At 39.0% G+C, this 18,421-nt stretch overlaps 1 protein-coding gene across 6 annotated transcripts in view; it reads right to left on the bottom strand.

Annotated features, from left to right (window-relative positions):
* The window catches only part of TJP1 (tight junction protein 1), a 69,383-nt gene that overhangs the window by 32,010 nt on the left and 18,952 nt on the right, over positions 1-18,421 (bottom strand). For all 6 annotated transcript variants that reach the window (XM_082060822.1, XM_082060821.1, XM_082060823.1 and 3 more), the window contains exons 2-7: positions 10,174-10,230; positions 4,030-4,154; positions 3,717-3,819; positions 2,008-2,287; positions 1,330-1,433; positions 346-514 (exon numbers count right to left, since the gene is read on the bottom strand). In XM_082060822.1, coding sequence (XP_081916948.1) covers positions 346-514; positions 1,330-1,433; positions 2,008-2,287; positions 3,717-3,819; positions 4,030-4,154; positions 10,174-10,221 — 829 coding nt within the window. In that variant the 5' untranslated portion in view covers positions 10,222-10,230. The remainder of the gene's footprint in view (positions 1-345; positions 515-1,329; positions 1,434-2,007; positions 2,288-3,716; positions 3,820-4,029; positions 4,155-10,173; positions 10,231-18,421) is intronic.

The following is an 18,421-nucleotide window of genomic DNA, read 5'->3' as shown; positions in this document are numbered from 1 at the left end:
AAAGTTGTTTTTTCATGAAATGATTGTAATTAAAATGGTGGCATGACCTGCTCAAATGGAAATAAGCTTTTGCAAAGAATTTTTATGAAAATGTTCAACCTATGTTTATTATTTAAAACAATATTCCTGAAAGAAAAATTGCAGGAAGAGGAAACTTATCTTTTTCACTACTGTTTTTGAAGGTGTGGATTTCAATCATATTCAAACAAGAGTTACACTCACATTACAATCCTGTTCCTAACTCTTCTCTCCCCCCACCCCCCTTCATCCCACTTATGTATTTCACATCTTCACACCACAGGGAATTCTTCTCTCCCTTTGGAAATGAGGTTTATTTATACTCACCATCTCTTTCTGAAGCATTAGCAGAATGAATACTGTCAGAAAGATCAGGAACATTCAACAGCGTAGCTCGCTCATCTCGCTGAACCACCATCTTCAACTTGCCTTTTGACCTTTCTATTAGTGTTTTTGCATCCGCTAAGGACATATTTTCTGTCACTGTGCCATTTATCTGGAACAGAGTAAGAAAAAGCAGATAAACTTAATGAAAATTTAAAAACCCACAAACAGTGAATCTCCAATAAAGATACTGTTTTCTGTCTGATGATACTTAGAAAAAGCTAGAGATATTTATAAAATTACCACAATACAATGGAAGACTACTGGGCTCATCCAAATTATAATCTAGAAAATTATTTTCATTTTGCAAAGATACAGCCTCTGCCACTAATAAAAAACTTTAAAAATATTAATTATGTTTTTTTGAACCAGCACTGCTATACTCAGCAGAATAAAGAACAGTATGTTTCTCTGCACCACCATGTTTACAGCAGTATCTTGAAACAGAAATTGTTAGCACAAATTAAAAATGCCTGGGTATATTGATTTCTACCAAAAAAAAAAAACCAACCAAAAAAACAAACAAACAAAAAAAACACAAACAAAACAAAACAAAAAAAAAACAAAAAAAATATCAAAATTTAACCCAAAGGCAAGTTCTAGTGTTGCTCAATAGCACATTCCACAACATTTCATCTCATTTGATCTAAAATGTTTTATATTATGCACTTGCAGTGGGCACTATTTGTCTGAGTAAAGGAATAATACCAAAAAACAAATTAAAAAACCACAAACAAAAAACCCACCACTTTCTACTTCTCATTAGAGAGGTTTATTTACACTTCCATTTATTGACCTTTGAAATAATTTAATTAAAAAAGATAGATCTTCTACTAACAATAATTATGCTATTAAGAGAGAACTAATTCTAAAAACAGTTGTATCGAAGAGTTTCCCTTGAACAAACACCACCACAATGTACTATACCTTGAGTACAACATCTCCTTCCTGAATATTGCCATCTCTTGCTGCCAGGCTGTCCTGGGATATTTCTTTCACAAATATGTGGCTTGCCAACCGTAGACCATACTCTTTATATAACAGCAATAAAAGAAAAAGACTCATGAAGCTACAGTAAAGAAATGAGGTAAGTAGCTGAAGATTTACAACACTGCTTTATACAACAATTACAGTGGAAACACAAAGAGGAGAGTGAACTTGGCACATGAAGGGCTGTAGTGGAATTACCCTATGGATTTACCATTGTATCAATCTCTTTTCTGACCCTGCCTGTAATCATAGCTGTTGTTCAATAGATAAATTAAAAGCTACCTACAATTTCCCCCCTTTCAAACACAGACACACTGGACACTCAAGCAAAGTACATGGAAGGTATGTGGCCACTGACTACCAGCTGTCAGGTGCACAGTTGGGATTTGTTTACATGATATAATACTTTACCCTTAATTAAGAACATGTATTTTGGAATATTAAAAATACCACCAGAAATACAATAGCAGGTTTTAAGTTTTCAGTTGGTAAAACGGGCAAACCGTTAACAGCACTGTTCATACAGTCCATCAAGCCCTTAACACAACATTGATTGAAGCAGTTGGACTTTAAAAACCAGCAAAAATCTTAACAAGAGAATTCCATCCAAGTTACCTTCATTTTTCCTTGATTTCACCAGGGTTACTTTGGTAGGTTTTGCAGGCTGACTGGAAGTAACCGACCTTCTGTCTGATCTCGGCGATAAGCTTCTCTCTCTACTAGCACTTCGATCTCTTACCCAGCTCTTCTCATGCCTTCTGTTGGCACTTGGACCACCACGGCTGCTTCTTGGATCCCGTATCTCTTCATCATAGCTATCATCTTCATTTTCAGACACTGGGTCAGGTTCTGTTCGAGCCACCGGAATCTGAATTTTCTTCATCCTTCGGATAGTCTACAACCAAACATTAGATATTGACCACTGGCTGCGTAATGCTAATGGTGTTAGTAAATGTCAAAAGCCAAGGTAATGCCCAAACTCAAAAGAAAACACACAGATGTATTTGTGGACGCTCTGAATTCTTGCATCCATATTTTAAAATTCTATCCAATTCATACAGGAGATTCATCAATACATAGTGCTAGAAATCTGTTTTTGAGGGGAGGGTTTACAGCTGGTTTAGTCCCCTCTTGCTTCTGTAAAAGCAGCAAAAGCCATTGTAGCACAACAAGATATTCTGTCTTCAGAGCTGCACATTTGAATGCCCTCCCTCTTTGCTTAAACCCACAAGCTAGTTACTGGCACTGCTAAAAATTTCTTGTGCTAACATGTAATCTACTGTATGCTCAGTGTGTTGACAGTAATTCTCCTCAACTTTGAAGCCTCCCCATCTTCCCAAGCCGTGTTTATGCAAACCACAGCGGAAGGGGAACATTCCGGCTCCAAGTTCAAAGTTGGCTGGCACTAACACAGCTGCTTCCAGAGCAAGGCCCAGCCCTGCTCAGAGGTTTATCTGCTATGTTACAGAACTGAACCAAGTTAGACCATGAAAGTTTTCATTAAGTGCTTTTTTCTGCATAAATATGCACACCAAATACTTAAGATATTGAAAGCCCTGCACAGCTCACCACACATTTTGTTTCATGTAAACTTTAAAGAATTGCTAAATCTACAAATGCAAAACATGACACAATTTTAAAAACTGTATTAAAGCACACAACAGCGCTAGAAATCTGTCAGCACAAAAGCTCTTCTGAAAGCCTTAGAAGTCAGTTTTCCTGAAATAAGAAATGGTTAATCATTGTGCATGGGCATTCTACTTCTTGTAACGTAAATCTCAAACTTCTACAGAAAGCTGGATTACTACCTTTTAGTGATGACCTATTGTGTTTTGCAAAGTTCAAAAGTCAACCACAATGAATAAGCCTACAAAATTATAGGAATTAAGGTAATTATGCTTTATTTTGGCAAACTGTTTACTAAGCATAAAAAGAACTATGTTAGTGCCTGATCAACGGGTAAAGTCCTGTAGCATACACCAGCCTTTGAAAAATTTGATAGAAGTGCACTCAAGAAAGCAAAGAAATATTAAACAAAGCTGAGAATCGAGCTTCTGGCAAACTCAGAACTTTCCCACGAAGAAAAGCAGTCTGAACTAGCCAGTGCCACACTACCCAAACATCAGCATGCACAACTAAAAAAAAATCTGGATGACCGACATGATAAATGTGTCAGGATCATCACTTAAACCTGAAGCATCACACAGGTGTTATTCAAGTACCTTGCATCATGTATGTTTTTCATAGCGGACACCACGCCACTTCACTTTTGCTCTGTAACTATGGAATTTAAATAAGCTTAAATCTTCAAGACATTCACTTACAATTTTGGCGTTCTTCCCACTTTTCCTCAGCTGCTGAACAGCAAATGCATGCTCAACATTATCCATTGAAACTCCATTAACCATTGCAACACGGTCATTTTCTCTAAATGAAAAACATCACAATGCACAATATAAATACTTTATGCCAAGAGGAAAATATTGGGGAATGGGTGTCCCTGAACAAACTATCTGTATTATAAATCTATTACACAAATAGCTACAGATAGACATCTTGAGAGCAAAACAATTAGGAGGTTAGGCTACCACTCACAAACGCCCCCAAATCAGAATCAAGGTATGGTTTGGCACTTACTGTAGTAGTCCTTCTGCTGGGCCTCCTTTCAGCACATCAGAAATAACTATTGATGTCTCACCACTCTGAAAGTGAGGATTATCTCTGCCTCCGGATATTGCAATACCAAATCCAAATCCAGGGGCCTATAATGTAACGAGAGAAGTATTTTTACTCTCTAATATTTACACAGTCACAATTCACTTTCTTGTGTCAAACACAAAACAAGACAGTCCTATGGGATAGATACAACTTTTAGGAAGAAAGAAGGATCAATGAACCATGAAATCCAAGAACAGGAGATTAAAAATAAATTAAAACACACTTACAGAAGGCAAAGAGTTTCAGACTAAGTACCCAATCTCTCCCAAGAGCAAAATATTAGAGCTCCCATCTGCATTTTTATGGCCTGGGCCTCAGGTAGTCATCAGTAAGACCTCAGTCTTCAGTGAGCACAACATAATACACCACTGTCTTGAGATACTGATTCAAACCCATATCAATTCCTGCAACACTTGCAGGTTTCACATTATGGTATTTACCCAGCCTGACCTCACTTAGCTCAGGGACTGACAGGATTGCAGCACACAGGAGTATGACTGCAGGCTCAGTTCTTACGAATAATACGAAGATCACTTGTACCATTAAATACATCAAAACCTTGTCAGCACTTGCAGATCATCTGCATCTTAACAAAAGTAATTTGCTTCAATCTTTTCCCTCTAGGGTGACCTGCCACTCCAGCAAGGTCAATGCCTCTGAAGAGTTACTCCTGTTAGATATCTGAAGATACAACAACGATGCTTACATTTCTGCCTGGAAGCAGCGAGGGTGGGAAAGAAGCTTTCTAACCATAACTGATTTGCAAACTGTCTAGCTTTTCCATAACTGCCCATAAAACACTGTCAGATGGGTATTACTGTTTATATGTTGTATTTTGCTCAGAAATTTATTTTGAAATTTTGCACTACACAAAATACAGTCACTTGATGGCAAAGATCAGGTTTCAGTCAATTCCTTCTCTCCTTTTCACACAACACACACTCCATGCTGGCAGGCTTATCTCTTTCTTTTTCAGACTTCTTGACAAACATGACCCAGCTTTAGCAATGAGTTTCATAACTTTACAGTGACAGCAGACGCAACATGGCAGTCTGCATCTGTCTGTAAAACACATGATGTTCAGCTTTTTGGACAGTAATTACTGCTCAAAAAACCTGTTCCCTATTTCTCCCCAAAACAGAGGTCATAAAAAGGTGGTTCAGCTTTAGCCTGTAAGCAGTGAGTAAAGACCATCCAGTATTAAAACAAAGCTTTGGTGATTCACTGTTCAGAACACTGATTCCAACAGGTAGCTAATACTGCTGCCAGGTATGAAGAAAATAACTTGCTCTAGCAAGTGTGGAGGAGTGGGAAGGGTACGCCTTACTGCTTCTTTTACATCCATCTTAATTCATTAAAGGAAGACTGGACATCTTTTCGAGATGCATTCCAGCCAGATAACCAGAAATCACAGCTGGGATGCAGGAATTACTAAGCGAAAGCCTGTGCCATGCAGGAGGACGGTCTAAAGGATCACAATGACGACTTATTGCCAGAGCTGAGGTTTTCTTTCAGTTTTATGTTTTAAACAGTCAACAAAGAGAATATATAACAGCCTATGAAAATATGTAACAAACGCTCCTTTCAAAACAGTAATATTTCCCCTTTCTCATGCCACTGCTTCATCTTTCAGTTTTCCATTACTCTAAAAAACAGAATTCAGTTTGCGCCATATTCGGGTGGGAAAGGAAAGGGAGAAGAGAGATAATAACAAAGACAATCAAGTCAAACTTCATTTGAATATCCTCTATCTTTCCTTATGTCATAAACTAAAGAAATTATCAGAGTTCTCCACTCATGTAAAGAAACACCATCACCAGGCTAAGGCCAGGAGAGATGCAGAAACTCACTGCAACCTTATCTTGCTGCTTGCCATTCTATTTTCTTCAGAGTAGATTTGCAAACCAAATCACCAATATTAAGATGGCTAGTTTCTTTTTTTTTTTCCCCTGAGAGGCCATGAAACAGCATGGTCTCACACACAGACAGCAGTCGAAAAAGAGCATAAGTCCTATTAAAGGCTTTCTAACAACATAAAGCACAGTCTAAAGAAATACTCCAAATTAGAACGTTCAAAATCAAACCCGGAATCTTTTTGAAAATTTAAGAGCTCAAATAATAAATCCTTCCAGCAAACCTAAGCTGGAAAACCTTTTCATTTTATCCTGCTGCCTACCATCATGTTAAGAGATAAATGATAAACTGAACTACCCTCAGAAAACTGAACCTAGCTCCTAGACATGTCTGGAAATACCAAAATGTTTATCACTACAGATTATTCTATATATAAACACGTAAAATTTACTACTTTTTTTTTTTTTTTTAAATCTGCCACACCGCAAATTCACCTGTCAGATGTTGCACTGACAACACAAGAAAAAAAGAGGTGTAGCATTCTGCCCTCCTATAGTGAGGCAGCAAGGGAGAAGCAGCAAGGTGTGTACACACCTGGTTTCCATTCTGGGGGGGAAGGAGACACATCTAACACAGACACACAGAACTTCAGCTCCCAGTATGAAGAAACCAACACAACATATGGAGTGCGTGGTTCCTCCTTGAAGTCCTTTGCAGTTAGGTATATAAAAATAGGTCTCTCAATAAAAGAAACTGTAGCTACCTGATAAGCGTTAACTGAACTTGAGACTGGCTCCATCTCTTAAGAGCTAACTAGCAACCCAGGAAGTTGGAAGGATAGTAAAGAAAGGGAACAAAACCTCTTGGTTAGAAGTTCAAGCCTCTCCTCCCAGAAGAAGTTTCTACTAAGTCGTTTGACAATAGTGTTGGAATTCACTAACTACTGTGTTAAATCACAGCACAGTCAGACTGTTTATATGCACTGTTGCAGATTCTCCAAGATACCTGAAACGGATGGATCAAAAGACAAAAAAAGTTTGATGTTTTGAACCACAAAGTGCCTGAATTGACACAGGTATACTGCAACTAGTGGGATTAAGTACACTCTGCCCCTAATCTGTAATGACGTCTCTGGAAAGTAAAGGTCAGAAAGAAATCCTTCAAAAGAAGCAAGCAAAGCTGCAATCTTCAACAAGAACTCCCTGTGTAAAGCACTCCCTCTTCTTTCCTTTGACTCATCTTCCAAAGTTTATATCGCATACTCCCCCTTTGTAAAGGGCCATTACAGGACCAAACCTGTATCTTTTAAAAGTGTGTAACAACACTTCTGAGCTGCCATCAATTGGTTTAGAAATCAGTAATTGCCCCCTATAACAATGGAGAAATACTTTTTGAAGATGTTTAGTACCTCAGACACTGACATGTCAGTAACTACAGAGACAGAATACCTTCTATAGTACCTGCTAATGTGCCTTTTTTGGTTTTGCTTCAGAAAGAAACTGCATACAAATGCTGTCTACTTTCCTAAAACTTGATGATTACTACCCAAAACTGCTTTTTGTTTTTACAGTTTTGGCTACCTTCACAGAATCCATGAAGAGTTAAAGGGATCCTATCCTGTTCTGCCAGACACAGGAACAATGGAGTTAGAGCAGAGAACAGCACAGGCTTAAAATAAAGTAAAATTGTCAGTGCTGGAATTACCACCAGGACAAAAATGAGACTCAAAACAGGAATAAATGTAGTGAAGAGTATTCTATGCATCTCACACCACACACACCCATCACCTAACAAACAACTTTCATTTCCCTCTTATTTTTAAGGCTGCTCATTATAACACAAGTTAGTGCTCCTTACTCATTAAATAGTGTTGACCAAATGCCATTAATAAAAACCAAAAAGAAAGCACAGCTACATAACTGATTTGCAGCACCTGGATGGACAACAGATGCTTGCCATTAAACAGGTACATGTGAAAAGATTTAGACTGACACCAACTCTGGATTCTCAGCCTCTCCCATGGGGACTTCAAGTTTTAGACAGATTTATTCTGGATCAGACACCTCCAACGATTTGTCTAGCCTCACTTCGGAACGCAAACACTGCTAAAACGTACAAGAAAGTTTGGTGAATCCCGAGAGTTTGGCAGGCATGTCAACAGAACAGGAAGCCAGCAACGGGAAGCCTGACTTGCATCTCCCCTGTAGAAATGCAGCACGTGTTAAATGTCATTAATTCCATCATTCACAGCCAGTTTACTGCCTTCAGCTAAGCCAAAATCAGAGGGACTTTTCAGTGTGCCTCACTAGAGAAAACAAGTTCAGTTCTTCAAAATGTTTTTTGTGTGGCTGACAGTCGATGGTCTCCAGCAGTTCTGTAGCTCAGCCAAGAGGAGCAGCTAAGCTCACACAGGAAATATTGCACAACCATTCAGAGTGGCATTTTGAGCCCATTCCAATTCTATCAACTTCTAGGTAACTTTGAGGATAACTGAAATCTGGATGCATTTCACTCCTTCTGACTAAACTGCAGTAATTTCATTTACTTGATAATCTACCACTACAAGAAGGTCACAAATAAAGAGCAAAATCAAAAACTCAAGAAGCAAATGTAGTCACTCTCCTAAATTCTCTTTCCAATACTAAAGATATATTTTGAGCACCAATTTTCATAACATTAGCATAAAAGCTTTGGGTTTGTTATCTGGAAGATGGAAAACATTGCTTGTTTTTAACTGGCTAATTAATGCTATCAAAGTTATTAACAGTACATGCCATCAGTCTTCAACATCTAAATGAGAGATACTTACTCAGCTAATGAAACAGTTTAACCAGTACAGCTGACAGAAGTCTGGCACATAAAATGTCATAACCAAAATTATAATCAAATCACACTTTCACTTACATCCTTTATCACGACTTAAACAGAATAATATCACCTTGAAGAGAAACTAAGCTATCACCAAGTCCCCTAGCCAGCCCTGTATTGCTACAGCACTTTTTGTTTGCTTTTGAATATAAGACAGAACTCATTTATCGGTAATATGAGTAAAGAAAAAGTTTACACAGGTCCCAGGTATGACTTGACAGCTTCAAGAAGAAAACAAAGGGCAATTACACATTGAAATAGCACTTCTTGATCAATAACTTGTTGACCTAAAACTGTGGGAAGCTTGTAGAGTAACGTAGACAAGTACCACTACATATTTTTTGTTTTACTTATACTGTCCTTTCACCATGTGGTTGCAATTAGAAACAGGGTACTTTCTTAGACAGCCTTTTGGCCCTCTAAAGAGACCAGGTACTAAAATGGTTACTTTGAACCAACAACATTAAACTCATTATAATCAATACAAATAGGTTTGTAGAGAGAATTAACATTTTATCTGATCAGCTGATGTATTTGTACACATTTTTAGTTGCAAAGGTCTATTCATGTGATCAATGCTACAATTCTAAAACACCTTGATTCTACACTGAAGAAATGAGGGTAAATGATAAAATGTGCTCTCCTGAGGAAATTCTTGTGCACCTCCCTTTTGTTGCAATGAATACAGCTATTTGGGCCATGATTCCATGGTCACTTAAATACGAAGCTGCTGCCAGAACTGGCATCCCACCATGCTCTGACTTTCCCTCAGCAACTCATTCCTTATTGTCTCTCTTGTACAGCTTCACAATAGCTACATCAGAAATCAATTTAAGAGTAACTGAAACAAGAGAAGAGACAGTCCAACTAAAAAAGCTGTCTTCCTATTTGCTGATTCCTAGTACGTGTTCCTTTTTGTTAGATGCACATTCTGACCACCCAAAAATCACTGCTTTCAGCCACTATTTTAAGAGGCAAGAAAATAAGGCACTTTTGAACATCTTTATACTTAACTACATTGTTTTATACCCCTGCAAATAAAAATTTTAAACACTTAAGTATAGTTACAGCATAATTGTTAAGGAACACTTTCAAACATCTTTCAGCTACGTACAGAAGTAATCTAATGTTTCTGGCATGGTTATTCGCAGGCAGACTTATCTCTGAAAGCCAACAAATAGAGCTACTATCAAATGGAGCTTTTACAACACTTCTAAATTTAAACAAAGGAATATGACAGTTTCCTTTTCTTTTCCTTCCTGACATCTGGTTCTCTCTTATTGTTTTCAAAAGCCACCAGTATCCTGAGTCAGGCACACACAACCAATTGTATGAACTTACCCTGTGAAGAGTCACTGTGTGTTGTTCCCATATAGCTGTTTCTTCCATTGTTGTGCTCTAAGGAGAAAAAAAACACCCAAAAATTAGACTTCCCTATCAGTAGCTATACTCAATTACCATATAATACCACAAACAGAAACTTACAGTCAAAAGTAACATTAATATTCATATTGAATAGCTACAGAGAAGGAGGATGGGCTCATTATTTACATGTTTATACATCACATCTGAACTTCCCGTGCTCCACGGGAAGGGCGGCAGGAGGAGGAATAGACAAATTAGATTTCTAATCATTATTATTTCAGAATTTGAAGTTAAAGAAGTTTAAAGGGAAAGACTACATACAAGACGCATGTGATGTAGGCTCTCCTGATCACTCATTAAGTATACAGTAAACAAAGCCACTCCAAGGCCCACTTTTGGTTTTCCACTGTGATCATTCTTCTTATGCTTGTTCTAATTGCATGCAGATTACCACTAATTCATGGATGCCCAGCTACATATTACAGTTACTGTATTATGCATACAGGTCACATTAAGCAGACACCACAGTCTAGTGCAGGTTCACTTTTTTGGTGAAGAGTAGCACTGCAGAAATAAACAATGTCCTCTCTAGGGGAATCAGATTAAACAGTAACATTATGACAATATTTACATACCTGCATTTCTGCTTAAAAGAGCAGACACTTGCAATACTTAGTGTGTCACAACAAGCAAACATTTGGAAAGGGGAAGACCAGGTGAGGAAGGAAAAATGACCAGAGCCAAAGGGTTGAAAACGGGCAGAAAGGCAGCAAGAAACATATCGTGAACAGCATGAACTCTCCTGCTATCCTGCTGCTACCTTTTCTAACTTCCAAGAGTCTCCACTGTTTTGCCCACTATCAGGGTTTTTTGAAAATCTGCTTTACTCTTAATTTGTATCAGCTACAGTAACTCAGCCACTACAACAAAAGTGCTCCTAACTTTTAATCCAGCCCTGCATTATAATAGAGAACAGCAGCAGGAGTGTTTAACAATTCCTCTGAAAACTTTTATCCAATATCTTAATATCAGAATTTGCAACTAAGTTTAAGAAATTAGTTGTTCTCATGACCTCAAAAACCCGTGGTTTTTTTTTTTCCCCTCCACATTTTGTGCTCTCATTTCAACAGTTAGGATGTGCTACACTGCTGCTCATTTCTCTTCAAGGGTTCACTTCTCCTGCAAGTGTTGGAGCAACTTAATTGGGATATATTTCATTCAAACAGCTTTCCCCACCACCCATCCATTCAGTACAAAATGTACAAATTGATTCAACTCTACTCCAGAATTAGATTATTTCTCTCCAGCTTTTAAAAAGTAGGTCAAATATATATTAGAATAGTAACAATTTACACACACAAAGCCATCCTGGAAACAAAACAGAATGCTTTCCTTGCTAAACTGTTAAGGAATACTGATTTTTCTTCCCTACTTTTGATGCTCTCATTCTGTCTTAGTTTTGGCAAGAGCTTTTCAGGCTAAACATCTCGTCAACAAGTGATGAATTATCTCCGAAAGTAAGCTTCTAAAATAGAAAGCTTTAAGTAGCTCCTGTTTAGAAAAAGGTGCAACAGGAATGCAATAAGTCTCAATTCACATTTTAATTTAAATGAGCTGCCTCATTTCTACCTGCAATTATAAAAGAAGAAGTTAACCTGACTGGCTCATTTATTGCACTCGTCCTGGCAACACCACACAGGTACCAGCCTCCACTAGCACCCGGAGGCACTTTTGCACAGCTCACTTTGAGCTACTTGGCTAATGAGGTACCAGATTTCAATGGCTGCGAGTTCTTGTGCCTCACCGTAGGAGCTCGGTACACAGGGCACGCTGCAAGCGCACCAACTGGTTCTGGATGTGCCAAAGACTGACAGAAACCAGTTTAACCAGTTAAGCACTGAGCCCACTGCATCTGGGAGAACCGGCAATCCCAGCGTCAGAGCAAGATACGACAAAAAAAACCCACAACTGCTAAGCAGTGACTAAGAAAAATGGAAATGACCTGCAGAACATGCTTCTGAGAACTGTGAAAAGACACGCTACCCCACAAAAAGAGAGACAATCCCCCCAAAAAACACCCACATAAACTCACCAACCTTTCTAAAACAAGGCAGGGTGCTCACTGTTCAATCTACTCACTGGGGCTGCCATTTTTAATGCCTTTTTCCTTTCCACAGAAACTCTGTACTTGCACTTTCTTTCCTTGTTCTTCTCCATTTTCTTTCTCACACTGTCTCCTCTACTCATCTATTGCTATCACCTCTCCTAGATTTTACTAATACATTCATTTCAAATTCACAAGACTTGGAAACATCAAATATCCATTAGTTAGGTAGCAAACCAAGTAATATGTTATTTTCATTCTTTCTGCATGCCCAAACAGTCCAATCGAGAACAGTGAAAACAGTTCAAAGGCAGCCTGAGGTGAGTTGTTGGCTTTGACACCAACTGCTTCTCATCTGCAAAGAACTGCGTTCACTCACAAAAGACAGAGCAGTTGGATGAAGACCTGTGAAGGTCCTCACCCTGGTAAGCACTGACAACTCAAGCAGAAGAACAAGTGTCTGCTACCACCAGCTGAGATGAGGTCCCTGTAAGTGCTCAGCTTTTCATGCAACATTTGGATTTAAAGAATCTTGTAAGGCCTCAATTCCTAAGTCTCTAGACATGGCAAACAGCACTTGTAATTAAGGGGTGAGGGCAGACAGTGTAGGTTGGTAGTGATGGTGTCAGCCTCACTGTCTGCTGGTGCCAAGCTTGGAACCACAAATAATGTCACCCACCACTGATTTCTGGGAAATCAAGGTGACTCAGCAGGAACCGAGAAACACGTGTAGCCTAACACGCCAGAAATTAGGAATATAAGAGAATACTAAAATGCTATAGTCTAGGATTAGACTAACTTCATAGATACCATTAAGTATCTTTGAAATGCAAGTGGACAACTGACAGCATTTGAACTACACAACACACCACAGAAACACACAAACACACCACCCCAAAACACAACACCATAAATAACCAACCAAAACAAACAACAACACAGAAAGAGAACAAGGGCATCATGACTTCAGTGCTGGGGGAAAAAAAAACTATTTTGTGCTTTATTAAAATGAAGGGCTTCCGTAAGCTCATCTTAAACACCCTTACGGGCTACGAGGGTCCTTCAAACAGCTACAAAAATTATTTTGTTCCCCTTCTCACCACATTTCTTTCCTGCTTGTCAAAGGCTGGAGCTTTCATTTTTCTTTTTCTAAACCATGCCTCTTCTTACACAACTCCTACTTTCACACATAAAACTGGGTACATGCAAACATAATCCATTGGGGAAATTCAGTCATATAATTCTGTACTTATGCATCAAGATTTTTCCTTCAACCATTGTGAAGGCAAAAAAAGGCAGTCTCGCTGGTTAGCAGTGTGAGCATGTGAGCAACGCTGCCCTGCATGCACCTGGCACTGCTGCAGCTGGAAGAGCTTTAGCAGCACTGGAGCCACCCACAAGTTTGACAAGATGGTTTAAGTTCACATTGGAAAAATTCAAACAGCCGCCACTGAAATTAGTATTTTGTATCTAAAATAATGCAGGGTTCCTGAGGTACAGTTTCCTGCAGGATAACGCTTCTTTAGACTTCTACGCCTAGAGGAAGAGCTCAGACTAAGGCCAAAGCTCCAACGTATTCTTGAAATCGAAGTCAGAATAGTTTCCCCATGTTTCTTTGCAAGCCTAGGGGAAGTTATTAGAAGAATTATCTTTCTTGTTTTAACTGAACTGAACTGCTTTTCCTAAGAAGTGTGACAAGAATGACAAGCTGGATTTTAAGCAATTGTTTGCTCAATTATGATGAAGCTGGCATGAGGTGAAAGAAGTTTTCAATCACCTTATTTCTCAGTAAAATTAAACAGTAATTTCCTATAAATAGATAGTGTTAAGTATCTACTGTTATACATTTCCACATGTTTCTCACTAAGGACAATGAGATTATTACCTTTTCAGAGAAAATCATATTTAGGTGTCTACCTTAGAACAGGCAAGTTTTCAGATTTTCCTCTGGCTAACACTAGAGGAATGTACCGTGGGAAGCAATAAAGTACTTTTAGTATCTTTACAAACCCGGTTTTACGGATCAGCATTGACAGCTGTCCTGCACACAACAAAACCAAGCAACTACTTCTGCTACCTCAGAGGGCATATTGTTTCTATTCTCTGCAAAACACAATAGACAGGAAAGCTATCTGTGACAGATCCCAGTCTCTGCTCTTACCCTTTCGACCACAGCAAGCAAACTACAAGAAACTGAATGCCCAGATCACAAACTCAACCACAGAAGGAACATTACCTTTGCTCCAAGCTTGCAGCCTCATGTTGTAGCTTCTGTGTACACCTTACTTCTAATGAAACGCTGTCATCTAAAAACATTCCTAGTTGTCCTGATAAAAACTACCCTGATAAACAGTTTTCTTATGCAAGACATGAAAAAAAACTGGTAGGGGGTATATTGAAAGAAGGAAAAAAGTTTGTATTTAGAGGCAGTCTCTTCAGAAGGACAAAACAGACATTCATATATGTTATCTATCTTCCTATATTTCTATTTGGCTTCTAAAATTAATTCTCAGTTATTGCTGGGGAAGTCTACTTCAGCAGTAGGATGCTACCAAACTTCGAAGTTTTAAAGGTTAAATGCAGAATCAATATGTTTTACTTGCACTTATTAAAAGTGCTTAACAATTAGCATTTGCAACTGTTACAAGAATTTCTGTGGGTTTGTTGGCTATTTATCATGCACTTAAAAAACAAACAAAAAAATCCAAGTCAATACCCAAAGCAAACAGCTTCCTGAGGAAGTTCGCAGAAGAAAACTGAATCTTCCTCAGGCAGGCAGAGCAGGGACGGAGCGCGGTTCCCTGCACACGGCATCTCTGAGCACTCGGCTGCAGCACGGTGTTGTTTCCAGCACTCACCAGGAAGACTTCCACAGACACTCGCCTCTGTCCTTGCCCAGTTTAACTGCAGCCACCTCCAATTCCAATAGATTCCCTCTAATTGTCTTACCACAAAAGCTTTCAGCTGTCTGCAAAAAAACCCCACCTAAATATATCTAATTTTTTAACAGTTGTTCCCCTGCAATTAATGCAATTAGGACAGAATCCTATTATCAGACTGATTTTATCAATTGAAATGAGAGCTTTGTCTTACAGTGTCTTTATACAACATATGCAATGCACCACATCTACTCTACCGAGTACCTGAGAGCTCCTTGGGTAATTTCAAATACTAGAAGCAAACTGCTACAGCAAGTACGGCGGGTCAGAGAGGAGGGTACTCCCAGGCAGGATAACAGCAGCAAACTAGATGCTGCTGAAGCTGGCTGGCTGCACCCAGACCATGGCAACTCTCTACCAGACTTTCCAAACAGCCCGTGTCCTTGTTTTTCACATGATCATCACTCTTGGCAATGAGGAAAAACTCTTCCCCCGAATGTGTTTTTGAGAAAAGACTCAAGGGATCAGGCAGAGCAGCTTAGGGACTGCTACAGAGACAAACAACATGCACCTCTTTTACACAGCAATGCTAAGTGGAAAGCCCACTAAAGCATTCTCTGGTGAGATCTGTATAGACTGTTTCACCATTCCTCTTAAGTCTCCCTGTGCTTCCACACTCATATGCTGCTCCACGGGATACTTGCTCACTAAACACAGTTTCCACTCCTACCTTCTCTAAAATTCCGAAGATTACTTGCTATATTTTGAATGCATAGATGCTGCATGTATCTAAAAACATTCCTTCTTCTAGTTTTCCTTTTGAATTTTTGTGCAAGGCATTTTTGCTCTGACTTCTGGGCACTCTTCTCCCCAAACTGAAAAAAAACACACTCAGTATTTAACTCCTCCAATGCAACACCCAGCTTCTCTTTTAGCATGACTCACTTTTCCAGAACAGCCTCTCAAGTCCAAGCCTCATACATCAGAGACAGGTCACAGATCTCCCAGGGTCACAAAACCTTTTTCTTGCTGCTGCTGCTCAATACAAAAATGGTTGACCCTCCTTCCAAAAAAAGCCCTAAACAAGAACAGTAGAAATTTGGGGGAAATCGCATTTTAGCAAAATACTTAAATACTGGATTATTGATCCAGTTAAATCTAAGTATTTATAGAAGTGTTTATTACACAGCCCTAGTGGATACCATTATCTCTGAATGGCAAAAAGCTGATAGTCAGGGACAAGAAAGCAAAACAAACCAGAATGCAAGACCCAAATCCAGATCAATCTCATATGATCTTAGGTGAAGTTCCTTCAGATGAAGAATACCTCTCAAACACCCTGGTACAGCATCAGCCAGAAGTTAAGCAAAGCTCACCAGCTTCATGATCTCCAATGCGTGGGAAAACCATGCTTTAGAGTTTGGGATCCTTGTCTGTTTTGCTTCTTTCTGTTTTGCCTTCCAGCTGGCAGTGAAATCACGCAGGATCACAAACTCCGAAGTGCTGGCAAGCAGTGTTTCACAGATCACCACTCCAGGCCAGTATGCTAGCAAAATGGAACCAAAACCATGACAGAACAGCAAGGCTAAAAGGCAAAGCGGTAATCCGTGGCTCCCCCCACCTCTCCAGTGACGTTGCCAAAGGGAAGCACAGAGAGCTTGCACTCTGCTTTTGGTTTTGTTTGGTTTAAGTAATTTTTCTACCATGCTGACCTAGGTTAGTATTATTAGGACACAAATATTCCAACATTAGAACATCATTTTTAATATGTAATTGAAAGTATTTATCTTCCTTTAAAGATCAACTGTAGCTCAGATTTTTTTTTTCAAATCATTTCAAATCCAAGATATTCAAGAAACTGTGATACTTTAATGCTTTAAATCTCAGGATGCAACTTGAAAAGCATTTCTTTTAGCACAACTAACTGCTTAAGCAGCACGCAATGCCCTCCTAGTAGTGTGCCCATCCTCAAAAATACCTCTCTCCCTCATATTATGCTTGTGCAAGTGTTACATTTATGTATGTAGCCATTTCTGGTTTTCAAAGCCCACCCAGCCACAACAAAATAATATGTTTTGTAGTTAATTCACAAATTCTTCTGAAATTAAGATGTGAAATGTAGGTACTCCAAACAAACACATACTGCTTTTTGCTTGGTAGAAGCAGCAGACAACTACTTGTGTAGTTGCAGAGTTCTGTGGGGTTTATTTCTTGCTATTTCCCTCCCCAGATCTCAGGATGAAGAAACATGTCACTTTGTGTAATAAGATTTGTTGTTGTTGTCTGTTTGGTGGGGTTTTTTGTTTGTGTATTTTTGTTTGGTTTGTTTTGGTTGGTTTTGTTTGGTTGGGTTTTTTGTGTGTGTGTGGTGGTGGGTTTTGTTTTTGTGGGGTTTGTTTGCTTTAACAGGCACAAAACTCCTGAGCCCGCTGCTCAGAGATGGACATGAAGACTGGGATGGGAAGACAAAAATCAAGAAATTGGTCTGGCATTGCTGATGGCTTTCTTGAGGTGGAAGAGGAGCAGGCAAGAAGAAAAGCTAATAAAATAAAGAGTCTCTTCTGACGGGTTACTCATTGTGTTAGAGAAGTTCTGTTCCCTAACATTGATTATGAACATAGAAACACAACACATATAACAACATCTAATACATGCAATCACTTTCATAACCCTAGCTGCTCTGGTGGGTAACAAACACTTGCTTATTCACAGAATGGGATTGTTCTTCTTGTTGTTATGAAAAGTTTAATCCTGGCTATACTATTAGATGTTTGAAAGATATAGAAGTTTCTTTTCAGAAGGCAAAAGAATATTCATTGTTACCTAAGTAAGACTTATAAACATGTTCTATGGAAAACACGTGCATGTTTTTCTACCTTCCAACTTATTGTTCTTTCTGTAAGTGATCAACTCCCTTCTCTTCAGGAGCCACAGTCAGTAACAAGCACAAGAGAAAAATAACAGCAGCTTCAGCAGAACCAGCAAGACATTCCCACACTCTGCTTTCCCTTCCCTTAAAAGGGCACACAGCAGTACCAGGGATGCCCCTGCCACCCAAAATAAGCCAGAAACATCTTTTTACTCCCATTGTAACTCCTCATCTTCTTAAAAAGCATAAATGAAACCAACTCCACTGGGGAGCCAAGACTGGACAAGAGGCAATAAATAAAAGCAGGCCTGAGACAGCGCCCGGCACCAGCAGCTGCCCTCATTACGATCCTCCTCTTTGATTTGTACTGGC

The sequence above is a fragment of the Streptopelia decaocto genome (genome assembly GCF_964273445.1).
Source record: "Streptopelia decaocto genome assembly, chromosome: 9".
Taxonomy (NCBI): Eukaryota; Metazoa; Chordata; class Aves; order Columbiformes; family Columbidae; genus Streptopelia; species Streptopelia decaocto.
Note: the sequence above shows the minus strand (reverse complement) of the source record. Positions and strands in the feature narration are given on the sequence as shown.